Here is a 13,112-nt window from a genome sequence, read left to right as displayed (position 1 = left end):
TCCTAATGCATCAAATCTGGGATTCTCTTCGTAGGTCCCTGCGTATTAAGCAAATCATTTTAATATTTGTGCCCCAGCTTCTTTTGGCCATTTCCTTGTGTTTTGTGGACTATAAAAAAATAATAAATAGATTTTTTTTTTACATGAAACGTGATTTAGACGTGAAGAGGCGTCTAGAGGGAATATGACATCATTCTTCAAATACATACGGGGGACAAAAGAATATTCTGAGAACAAATGTCAAAATTCTAACATTCAAATGGCTGCTGAATCAAAGTCATCGACCCAGAGAGGACGGTCAGATTTTAATCGCTGTCGGCAACAAGCCTTCTCCGGGTTTAACCCCTTTATGAGAGGGTGCAGGGGTCTTATGGCTCTCATTCTGGGTCCAGGAAATTTGACTTTACTGAGGGTATAATAGATAAATCGAACAGCCTCCCAGCAGAAGTGGTAGAGGGTAATACAGTGAGGGGATTAAACATGCATGGGATAGACATACGGCTCCTGAATCTAAGACGAGACCAACGACTGATTAAGGTTTGAGTCGTTACAGCAGGGCAGACGGACGGGGGCCGGCGGGGGCCGATCTGCCGGCAGGTTCTAGGTTTCTAAATTGTGTCTGCCAGTTTGGACAGAGGTGCCTTTAGGAACGAGTCTGTTGCACCTGAATGCAAAAGAAACACAAAAGTTCTGTAATTAAATGAATCTATGGATGGAGGCCACTGATCAGAATAAACGCTTTTTCTTGTTAATTTTCACATTGACCGGAGACGTTGGCACGAGCCGAAGCGCCCGCTCAAGCTGAATATCCATTTCCCTTGCGCTCTTCTGTTTGACCTGCATCCGGAGAGGCTATTTTCCTTTTGGTGTAATTAATAAACATTTTAGCATTCATTTGGGACCATGAAGCAAAGAAAAAAGAAAAGTCTACAGAAATGAGCAGAACCCGGCAACAAAGTCATCACTTCTGCGGAAATGTGGCCTGAAATAGCTTTTTATCCGTATTTGTCTGTTTCCTGATTACTTCTTGTTTTGATGCTGATTTGTAAGTTTTTTTAATCAATTACCCTGCAGAAAGGAAGGTTTAACCGACCTCGGCATGATGGGTGTGAAATGTGAATTAATATCTACTTGATTTTTGGAATATTTGTGAAATTATCTAATTCACAATATTGGTAAAGAGGAGGAAGTCATGGAACGTTTAATTAAGGTGTTTAATAGCCGTAATCAATTCATGTGCTTACTCACCTCTCGCTTCAGCTCCGACTGGTGAAACATTATAAGAGCTCAAAGCGGATCTGTCGCTTCTCCCAGCTCTTATATCTTAAAGTCCATACACTAAATAAACCCCAGGAATGGAGCTTACAGATCCAAACAGCTGCTTTATGTGTATTAGAAACCCCCTTTGGGGTGTCACGCGGGAGCAGCCGTCACGTTTGTGTGCGGCTCTCGGATTTTATCGGCTTTCCGGGTATTTTTTCTCCATATTCACAGAGCTTCAGGAGCTGCTGGTCACGTCCCACGCGGAGCCTCCGCCTTCCTGAGGGGCTAGAAATCTGTTTGATTTATTTAGGAAACCATGAGATTAAAATGCAATGGAAACATCGCTTGAATATTAGGATCGGCAGCGGTAATATTAGGATCTGTTGCGGTAATATTAGGATCAGCAGCGGTAATATTAGGATCTGTCGCGGTAATATTAGGATCAGCAGCGGTAATATTAGGATCAGCAGCGGTAATATTAGGATCAGCAGCGGTAATATTAGGATCGGCAGCGGTAATATTAGGATCTGGCGCGGTAATATTAGGATCTGTCTCGGTAATATTAGGATCAGCAGCGGTAATATTAGGATCGGCAGCGGTAATATTAGGATCGGCAGCGGTAATATTAGGATCTGGCGCGGTAATATTAGGATCTGTCGCGGTAATATTAGGATCAGCAGCGGTAATATTAGGATCAGCAGCGGTAATATTAGGATCGGCAGCGGTAATATTAGGATCTGGCGCGGTAATATTAGGATCTGTCGCAGTAATATTAGGATCAGCAGCGGTAATATTAGGATCGGCAGCGGTAATATTAGGATCAGCAGCGGTAATATTAGGATCGGCAGCGGTAATATTAGGATCAGCAGCGGTAATATTAGGATCGGCAGCGGTAATATTAGGTTCAGCAGCGGTAATATTAGGATCGGCAGCGGTAATATTAGGATCGGCAGCGGTAATATTAGGATCTGGCGCGGTAATATTAGGATCTGTCGCAGTAATATTAGGATCGGCAGCGGTAATATTAGGATCAGCAGCGGTAATATTAGGATCGGCAGCGGTAATATTAGGATCAGCAGCGGTAATATTAGGATCTGCCGTGGTAATATTAGGATCGGCAGCGGTAATATTAGGATCAGCAGCGGTAATATTAGGATCTGCCGTGGTAATATTAGGATCGGCAGCGGTAATATTAGGATCGGCAGCGGTAATATTAGGATCTGTCGCGGTAATATTAGGATCGGCAGCGGTAATATTAGGATCGGCAGCGGTAATATTAGGATCGGCAGCGGTAATATTAGGATCTGTCGCGGTAATATTAGGATCGGCAGCGGTAATATTAGGATCGGCAGCGGTAATATTAGGATCGGCAGCGGTAATATTAGGATCGGCAGCGGTAATATTAGGATCGGCAGCGGTAATATTAGGATCGGCAGCGGTAATATTAGGAGCTGCCAAAGTATTAACTCACTTTGTTTAGCACCTCGCCCGGGGTCTGAACACAGCTCCAGTGATAAATGGGGTCTTTAAGAGAGTATATCACAGACCTGTCACTGTGCAGTGAAACAAATTAAGTGGGAAATCGTCACTTTTGTGTCTTTTAATCAATACGCTGTCTTATTTAGTAACTTGCAGAGAGTCCGCGCTTTAAAGTCATTGTATTTTGCTTAAAAGGCTAAGCTTTTGATTTAACCTTTTGGAATTCCAGGGTTCGGCTCTCTGCTCCTGACTCAGTAAATTGTGATGTTGGCAGGAGCTGTACGGTCACGTCAGGATACTGGGATTCACGTGTTCCCGTGTGTCAGTGCAGGTTTAACGCGGGGCGTGCAAAGCGCTCTCACAATAACGAGCGTTTACACTCACCACACGCTTAGTGCTGCGAATGACTTTCACTGCAAATAACACTATTCTGGACAGTTAGAAAACTCTGCATTTTGGGCGCACAGTCCTTAAAGTCGCAGCATCCTCTTTTTCAAGAACATCTAAAGACTAAAGCTTCTCCCAGGAAATATTTATGTTAAAGATAAAAACAGAACCAGTTTTCTAAAATTTCCAAATTCCTCAGGAACGTTCCCTCTGTAATTGAAGTGTAACTGCGAGCGGACGTAGTTTAATAGGGCTGGGGGCAGCTTATTGTCAAAGTGGTGTTTGAAGTAACAAGCACTTTAAGCAGCAGTTCCACCCCGACTGGATCCTTTCTGTGCCCTGTTACCGGCGTTCCGTGCAGCCTCTCCTGGTGACAGGATGTTGATAACGGGTCGATCTGTTTGGCTTTTCCAGGCCTCCCCGGAGTGGTTTTACATTTTATTTTACAGTTTCAGGTTCATTTCTCCGGTAGACGTCAGAAAGACAAATCATTAAAAAGAACTGAGGACTCCGCGATGGGAAATCGATGGGCTGCACACTGGGTTGGCTAATGGGTTCTCATCAGTCATTTAAACCTAATATTTAAGAAAAGAGGTGAAACGGTTCCACAAAAAATATATCCGTTTAACCTGTGTTAATTCTGCTGCTCAGCGAGAGTTTCTCTAGAGTGTTCATTCGGTTATTTAAATGTTTATTTTCCGGCCCCCGTCGCACGGCGTGATCCGCAGGGCACGCGGTTACTGATCTCAGAGTCTGCGGCCCCTCGCCGGACCCTCCTTCCTGTGATCAGGCTTCTTAGTAACATTGTTTAATCTCGTTGTTATAGAAACTAAAGTAATTAATTCTCGATCAAAGGAACAGGTTCATGTAAAAGCCCTGCGTGGAACTCGTCAATCCGACAGGAAAAGAGCATTTATTGCCCCAAAAATTCCTAAAGGTGAAATATCACTAACAAAAAGATTCCAGAGAATGTGTTATCGTCTAAATATAAACGCGTCAAACAAGAAAGGAGTTCCTTATTAGCTTGGGGTGGAATAATTCAAATGCGTATGTTGTATCAATTAATTAAGCTGTATAAATATGGCGTATGCTCATCATATATGTATATTTCTAATGTTGGGGCATATTATAAAGTCACGGATGTCTTTGTGGCCACCAATTCTTTCATTCAAACATTTCTTGGCATTCAAACCTGTGGAAAACCAAACATTTGAATTGGTGTCATTAAAAGCCATACCTCCTAAGTGTCCCTATTTAGTTTGACCAGTCTCTCTTTGAGTCCCGCATGCCTGTGTGCCTCTTTTCTGCTCGGTTGCAGTAACTTGGAGCAACCACTCAGGGGAGGGCAGCTGCACAGGCAGGCGAATAAGGGCTGTAATAACTGCCATAAAGTGAGTCCATCTCGATGATGTCTTCTAGCAGTAGGAGAGTGAGAAGAAGGGTTTGAAGGGTTCAAAGGGCAAAAGTACAAATAAAACATAATGGAATCCCAGAACATAAAATGACGTCTTTAAAATGTGTCCCAGGTCTGCGGAGTTACGCGTTCTATAAGTAACTGAAATAATGCGATTTATTCTGAGATGTCCATCGTCTTGCTCAGCGTCTTCCTCTTGCTTCTAGCTGGGCCAAAGGAGGGCAGCTCATCAAGGAGGTGACAGAAGACACCTATGAGACAGTGGTTGATTATTCCTTCTTCACTGAGCCCGTCTCCTGCGAGGTGACAAACGCTTTGGGCAGCACCAACGTCAGCCGGACCGTGGACGTGTACTGTAAGGAGCTGGGGATTTTAGGGCATTTTGGGGTTTTTCATGTACTGTGACACCAGTCTGCGGATTATCTCTGGAAGATGAGTTCTGTCTCCTTTCCCTGCAGTTGGACCTCGCATGGTCACAGAACCCGAGTCCGTTCTTGTGGACCTTGGATCCGATGCCACATTTCACTGTGCGTGGACCGGTAACCCCTCGCTCACCATTGTGTGGATGAAGCGTGGCTCGGGGGTGGTAAGTCCAAAACAACCACCCGGTTTTCATGGTTTATTCAGGTTAAATGAACGTTGGGATAGACGGGTAAGATTTTTTCCCCCAAGGCTGTTTTATTGCTTAGGATTAGTTCTGGAGCTCTGAATCCTGGGAGACAGCAGGTGTGGAGAGCCCTCCTCTCAAGAGCTTGCAATCCAATGGGAAGCTGGGAACTGATATAAGGAACTACATATAGAAATAGAGATTGTTACTGGTCTTACTGAAAGTGAAGTAGAATATTGAGATATGTGTCTCGCACTCCAAAATAATGGAGAATTCAGAGAAATATTTACAGTATTTTTAAATTACAAATACATTTTCATGTTTGGATTCTGTGGTTTTTTTTGTTTTGTTTTCAGTAACATACTTTTACCTGCCTTACAGGTACTGAGTAACGATAACTCCCTAACATTGAAAAATGTTCGCCAGGAGGATGCTGGGAAGTACGTCTGCCGCGCAGTCGTGCCTCGAGTGGGCGCTGGCGAGAGAGAACTTACCCTTACAGTAAATGGTAAGAAACCATGTAGTTTCACATTGGGTATCGCTGCTGTTTTTCCATCTGTAACCTGACTGGGTCCATTTGATGCTCCATCTCCAGCATCGCTGAACATTACCAGTTCCCCTGTTTGTTTTCTGCTGGTGTTGCCAAGCTTGACCTGCATGCATTCAGGCCCTTAAAGTACTGAGCTTGGTAAATATTTGTGGTCTGGTATAGTAAAGGGCCACTTGGTTGAGTTTGCCCCAGACTTCATTAAGCTGAAGTGTTACCTTAAAGCAGATCATTGTGCATTCCACCAGTATTTATTAAAAGTAACGGAGTCTATTCCGCTGATCAGAGGCTTCCATGGGAAATGGATTCCCTAAATGCTTATCGGTTCGTGACCCCAGACTGGTGGAGGTAAACCTAATCCTTTATTAATGCTGGATCCAAACTGTCAGCACTGCCTGAATGTAACGATTCCATGTGATACAGTATCATTAGTTTATTGGAGGTGCATGCGCTGCTAAGTGTCCCCGTGGCGCAGCGGGTAGAGGGCATACAGACTGATCCCCTAAACTGTCCAATAAAGGAACGATACTGTATCACGTGAAATCGTTACATTCAGGACAGCGCAGACGGTTTGTATCTGGCATTAATAAAGAATTAGGTTTATTTTCTCCAGTCTGAAAAGTGCAGAAATCCGGTGTAATGATCTCTCTCGGGCCCCAGCTTGATACTGAATTTACTGCAGAGTTCATCAGGTTCTCTAGAGGATCCTGAGTTTTCTGGATTAATGGAGGCCGATCTTGCTGAATATTCTGGTCCCAATGTAATATTATCTTGGCTGTGGAACGGTCACATTAAGCAGCAGCTCGGACCAGACTGTAACCCTGACACAGGTATCTTACGCTCTATGTGTTTGAGAATCTCGCTAACACTGCCCTTATAAGCTGACGCTCTAATGGGGGCTGGAGGGATTCCTGTGCAAGTATGAGCAGTTGGAGTCAATTTCCAGCTTTTTCACAAACTGTCAAAAAGCAAAGCCTAGAAATAATTGCTACATATTCCATAAAACTGCCAGTTCTCGAAAAACGTCCCCGATCCAGCTTTTGGTCATTCATCACCGAGCTCTGCTCCACATCAAGGGAGAAAAATAAAGCCGCGTTGTCAGGCGCTAAGTGTTTTGTTTGTAAATTGGAATACTGAGCTCCGAGCGTTTCCTCGCCCATCATCTGAAAATTGCGCTGAATCCAAGGACCGGATCGCTTCTGGTAATTATTATTATTTCAAGGTGAAGAAGCCTCCATGCTCTTCTTATGAGTAACTCTTACCTAATTCCCCTAATAATTTAAAATAATATTGTCAGTTGCCTCTTAATCCCTATTTGGATTGAAGGGTTAATATGATGGTGTATACTGACACTGCAGGAGTTAATGGAAATTCTGTAATTATTATTATTGAATAGATTTTAGTAACCGGCTGTAACAGTGCTGTACATTTATCATCTACGGACCATTCTCAGCTATCGAAGATCAGAGCTTTGTGGCTTCCATGGTTATCTTGCTGCATTGTAATAATATAAATGCGTTAATCCTCTGGGGGATCTTTTTGCGACTGAAACCTAGTGTAGAAGACGGGTAAACACATGCATAACGCTTCACCACCAAAATAATTAGCCCAAATGATGCTTGGAGTGCTGCAGAGAATTTCTCTTTGTTTCCCGTCTCTTTGGAGCGCATCGAGTGGATGTGAGATTTTCGATACGAGCCCAGCTGCCTGTATCTGCTAATTTCCCCCGTCCGCAGCTGGCCGCCACTCCCGAAATAACCCACACACTGAGATAATGCAACGTGGAGCGTCCGCAGTAACGAGCAGATATGCCGGTGGCATCACACGGGGTCGGGATGAAGGACGCCCCATTCTGACTTATCTCTCCATGTCTTGCAAAGTGATCCTGTTCTCCTTCTTCTCGTGTCGCCGTATGGACAGCAGGGGTTTAATTACATTTAAATGGCAGAAAACAAAACCAGCAGTAAGAGAATAACTCGGAGAGCGGGAGAGAGGCAGCTTCAAAGCTACAAGAAAGTTGTGTTTTCCAGAGCTTGATCCAGGGAGCTTTGGAGAACTGCCATGAGTTCCGCGGCTACTCCGTCGGAATACATCGGTCTGACGATGAGGGATTTGTGGTTTTCCAGGAGATATATAGACCATGATGTTAACAGAGAACACAGTAAAGGCCCAATGCATCGGTAATGTGTCTAGAAACAAGCACTCATAATGTATCCGGAAACACACGGGCCCCATAATGTATCCAGAAACACACGGGCCCCATAATGTATCCGGAAACACACGGGACCATAATGTATCCAGAAACACACGGGACCATAATGTATCCAGAAACACACGGGACCATAATGTATCCAGAAACACACGGGACCATAATGTATCCAGAAACACACGGGCCCCCATAATGTATCCGGAAACACACGGGCCCCATAATGTATCCGGAAACACACGGGACCATAATGTATCCAGAAACACACGGGACCATAATGTATCCAGAAACACACGGGACCATAATGTATCCGGAAACACACGGGCCCCATAATGTATCCGGAAACACACGGGACCATAATGTATCCAGAAACACACGGGCCCCATAATGTATCCAGAAACACACGGGACCATAATGTATCCGGAAACACACGGGCCCCATAATGTATCCAGAAACACACGGGCCCCATAATGTATCCAGAAACACACGGGCCCCATAATGTATCCAGAAACACACGGGCCCCCATAATGTATCCGGAAACACACGGGACCATAATGTATCCAGAAACACACGGGACCATAATGTATCCAGAAACACACGGGCCCCCATAATGTATCCGGAAACACACGGGACCATAATGTATCCAGAAACACACGGGCCCCATAATGTATCCAGAAACACACGGGCCCCATAATGTATCCAATGTTTAAAACCTGAACATTATTTTTTTTTAAAACAGGAACATATTGGAATACGCTGTATGATTCTGAATATAAGATGCCCGTGATTATTAGATGCTTCAATGTTTTGGAGGGGAAAAGTCACAAAAACACTAATTCGGCAAATATTTTGGGGGTTAGAACAGAACAGTTTTATGGGTCTTTTTCCTAAGAACTAGAGGCAATTTATGGGAAATTATTAGTTGTAATTTTCAGAAATGTCATGATACGGAGAGAAAGGGCCAGCAAGGAAAGAAATCCCTAATGCATTTAATGCGCTTCGTCACAGCCACAAAATACAGAATACCAATTCACCCTCCTCAGAAAGGGGGTCAGTATCAACGCTCTAGAACAATTTCCCATTTCAGTTGATACTTGTTGAAGTTTTCCATACCAAGTACCCATTTTTTAGGGGTAGCTGCCGTAATCTTAATTTCTATTTTAAGACCAGAAAAATGTAAAACTCGTATTATTTCACCAAATCCAGAATTAGGAATCATGAGGTCAGGGGACCGTCCTTATTGTTTTAGACTGGATTCAAACATTTAATATCGCTGCTGAACTTGCGCTGCCTCCGGCTAACGAGCCGCATCCAAAAACTTTTATCTTCCAGGTCACTTAAGGTTTCACCTGCTTATATCTCACAGCAAACTTGTGATTAAAAACCTCGAAAAGCCATGAAAAATTACACTAATATAGGAATTGCAGCAAAAACAATAAGTGTTTTCTGTTGTCCTTGCGCTGAGGTCTGTAGTCAGTGTTTAATTCAGAGACGCACGGAGAAAATCGGTTTAATATAGATAGTGGTTTAATGCAGGTAACAGTTTGGAAAATGAAAGCTCAATTTTTGGAGTAAAACTTAATTCCCAAATTCTCACCCCAGCATTTTTCCCCCTAAACTACTTTGGGGCAAAATCTGCTGGAGGCAGGGGCTGCTGTCGCTGTTTTCGACCCACCAGTGGAGTAGTTTAGGAACCTGCTTTCCTGCCCCCCCAACATTATGATTCCGGGAGGCAAAACTGCGCCACATGTTAAGCTTCTCCACAGCTAAATTCCACCGCAGCTGGCACACTGCACCTACGATAGCTGTGCCGTTACAAATACATAGGCATGTCCTGCATGGCCACAGCGAGTGCCTACAATCCATCGCGAGGAAGGCCAACCGGTGAACCAGGGGCAGCCCAGGATGTAAGGAAGCCGGTGCTGCAAGATTTTCCTGTGTCTAATGGGGCCAGATTGTTTATTTTGTTACTATTTATAGCAAAAATCACCATGCCCATGGTCGCTATAAAGCTCCAGGACCACCGAAACACCAATAATACACGGGAGCAAATTATCTGCCATCTACTTTTTCCTAATTCGGCAGTAATTATGACAACTAATGTTTGATTTTTAAAAATTCCCCAAATTTCCCAAATTGCACAGGTTTTCAAATATTTTCCATGCCTTTTAATTCTGCGCTTCCCCGAAATAGAAAACGAGAATTCACTTTTATTGGATTTCTACGTTTTCACTGAATTTTTGCATTAGTTTCATTCGTCTTAATCCGATTTCAATATTTAACAAAAAATCCAAATCCCCCAAGGAGAGAATTCTTGTGGCATTAAGATAAAATATTGCTGAGTGGAGTGTATTCCCAGCTGGGGTTATGGGTCCAAGGCGTGTGTACTCGGCACTGTACAGCCCATGACCTAAGATCTTGCACTTCAGAGCAAATATTTTGCAGGCCACTTGACGCTGATTGAGTTTGCCGTCCGGCAGGTTTGTATGATTTGTTTGCACGCCATGCGTTATATGAACAGCTGAGCAAACACAAGCGCCATCGAGCTAACTGAACCCTCGGCCAGCTTCGGACACAGAATTATTTACCGTTAGCCCCTGGTAGATAGTCAGAGGGATGTTCCGGGCTGTGAGCACGAGACGGCAGGTAAATGAAGGCTTTAGACTACTTGACAGCGACAACAGAGCGCCGCTCACGGTATCAGTCACCGTGTAAGTGCTTCGGAGAAAGATGTGCGTGGAAGGTGATGGCGCGGCTGCTGTTCCGATTCTCACCATCTTACGCCTCGCCTGCACAGCGTGATTTGGACTTAATATCATTATCCCGTCTAACGGCTTCTAGTGGTTTAAAATAAGAGACCGCACCGAATGAGAGAGTGACACTGGAGTCAAAGGAAGATGACTGGCAAATACAGGTTACACGAGCTCCACGCTATGAGGCTGTAATAAGGTGGTTCTCCTAGAGAAGGTAGAAGCCCTGTCTTTCCATGCAACGGGGACTTGGAAGGTTTTTCTAGCAATTACCCCAATAGACGCTGCACTGCGATTGAAAAAGTTTTGTAGATTTTAATCTTAAATTTACTATTCTTTAAAAAGTTTCGCAAGAGTTAAGAGTAACGGAATATTAACCCCTGTGCATTTGCTAGACGAAGATATAAGAGAAACCACAGACTCCTCTCTCTGGTTCCGCCTGCCCGTGTTGGGTTACCATTTATTTAAGATTCTTTTAAGGTACTTGGAATGGTAAATTTGCACATTGACTGCTTCTTGCACTTGGCGCCATTCACATCCCATAATACTTCCCAGCATGCACCTGCCACAGGTGCATGTTAGGTCATTCCGACTTGTTTTATGACGGATGTAGGAGGGCAGAGCGGCTTTTTGGAGCGTGGTGGGGCCGGTGTACGGTCTGTTCCACCTGAAAAACTGCTGAACTGTTTAAAAAAATGTAAATCGGCACACAGGATTTTTTTTATTCGGCTGTATTGATTAATGCTGCGTTTCTTTCAGGTGACAGGTCTGCTTTAAATATATAAATCACAGACAGAGCACAATTCCCTTGAGACATTACCTGCGGTCTCGGGGTGACGTATGGAATGAAATGAATTAAGACATATTACGCCAATATAATAAGAATCATCGGTATCTTCACACTACAATAGGATGCTAAGGAGATACCCTTGAGAACAACGAGCTCATACCAGGGGGTATCTGCCTGGTATCACAGCGCCCCCTGCTGCCGCCTAGCCGGACTCGCTCTCTGTTCCGTTAGTCTCTGAGATCCATGCTTTTTTCCTTCCCTGTGTTTGTGCCGAATCTCTGAGGATTTCGGGGATTTTAGGACTCAGTTTCCATGTTTCCTTTAGCTCGGTCTGCTGGAGAGAGACAGACCCAGCCGGCTGGCGTGCGGAGAGGTTTTTTTTTTGTCCAGGGATTTGAAAGGAAAATAACACTTAGTAATATTTTTGTTGAAATAAAACTCCATGATCATCCAGAAGCCATTTCCGGTACTGGCCCGGCGACGTGGTTCCTATGCACACAGAATGGATTAGGTCGGTGGCCTCTTAACTGTTTCCACGCTGGAACGCGCACCCACTTCCATCGGTTTAACTTACCCGCTGTCTTCAAACACTCTGATTGCTATTAAAGTTAATTGCTACTTCGAAACAAACAAGCACTTGGAGTCTGATGGACAGGAATCTTATGCTGGTCAGAAAGAGGGTTAATCTTATAAAATGACTTTAGTGATAAAGAAACAGGGGCCGTGGGGGGACCACCAGCCAGTCCGCCAATTAGCGTCACTCAGGCGAAACTCCCTGACACTAAGCACAGATCCATCCGCCTAACCTTTACACCAGCCGTCAGTACGCAAACCAGTCAAAAATGTTACTGGTGCCATCTCGTCATGCACATTCACCCAAGCAGGGTGACCGGCTAAGGGAGCGGGTCCAAGTGTCACTCCCAGGGGACACGCAATGTCTACCAGCATCCTCTGCTATGTCTGTCTATAAACTGTTCTACAACTTCCATCAACCCCAGTCTTAAGGTGGTCACATGATCAGTAAAATTCATATAGTCACAGGGTGCGTATGTTCAGTTTGAGATTGAGTGAAACTGCGCATCCCAGAACTGACCCCTGGGTGTGTAATTTGCCGTGTATGTTTTCTGTGTAGCTGTGCTTGTTCCGCGCTGTATCATTTATAGACTAAATGTGTTCCTTTGTATTTCAGGACCCCCCATCATCTCCAGCACACAGACCCAGCATGCGCTTCATGGCGAGAAAGGACAGATCAAGTGCTTTATCCGCAGTACGCCCCCTCCAGACAGAATAGTAAGTGCCCTAGCAAGGGGTACATATGGGGGTCACTAACACACTTACAGAGTCCACAAGTCCCGATCTATATATAACTATGCCCAGTATACCGTATACAGAATACTGACAGGGCTCTCCCCTTGCTCTCCTGGAGTGGGTGTAAAGCTCCAGTCTCCCAGGACCGAGTTTTTTATGATTATGTTGAATACTGCAATTGTATGAGAATAAGCGAAATCACAAAATGCCACTTTGCAGATTAACCAATAATTTGGGCCCCTAAACGGGGACCCCTCAAAACCATTTTACGGCACGATTGAGTTCAATTACAATACTTTTACTTCATTAGTTAAATTCGTAAAGTTCCATCGGGTTTACATGATTTACGCTTATTCCAAAA

At 44.2% G+C, this 13,112-nt stretch overlaps 1 protein-coding gene across 1 annotated transcript in view; it reads left to right on the top strand.

Moving 5' to 3' along the window:
* KIRREL3 (kirre like nephrin family adhesion molecule 3) overlaps nucleotides 1–13,112 on the top strand; it is a 103,158-nt gene that overhangs the window by 68,674 nt on the left and 21,372 nt on the right. The window contains exons 8-11 of the mRNA XM_053452384.1: nucleotides 4,750–4,898; nucleotides 5,002–5,129; nucleotides 5,532–5,658; nucleotides 12,633–12,733. Coding sequence (XP_053308359.1) covers nucleotides 4,750–4,898; nucleotides 5,002–5,129; nucleotides 5,532–5,658; nucleotides 12,633–12,733 — 505 coding nt within the window. The remainder of the gene's footprint in view (nucleotides 1–4,749; nucleotides 4,899–5,001; nucleotides 5,130–5,531; nucleotides 5,659–12,632; nucleotides 12,734–13,112) is intronic.

Source organism: Spea bombifrons, chromosome 12, assembly GCF_027358695.1.
Source record: "Spea bombifrons isolate aSpeBom1 chromosome 12, aSpeBom1.2.pri, whole genome shotgun sequence".
NCBI classification, from domain to species: Eukaryota; Metazoa; Chordata; class Amphibia; order Anura; family Pelobatidae; genus Spea; species Spea bombifrons.
The sequence above is the reverse complement of the archived record's forward strand: the minus strand, read 5'-3'. Positions and strand labels throughout refer to the sequence as shown.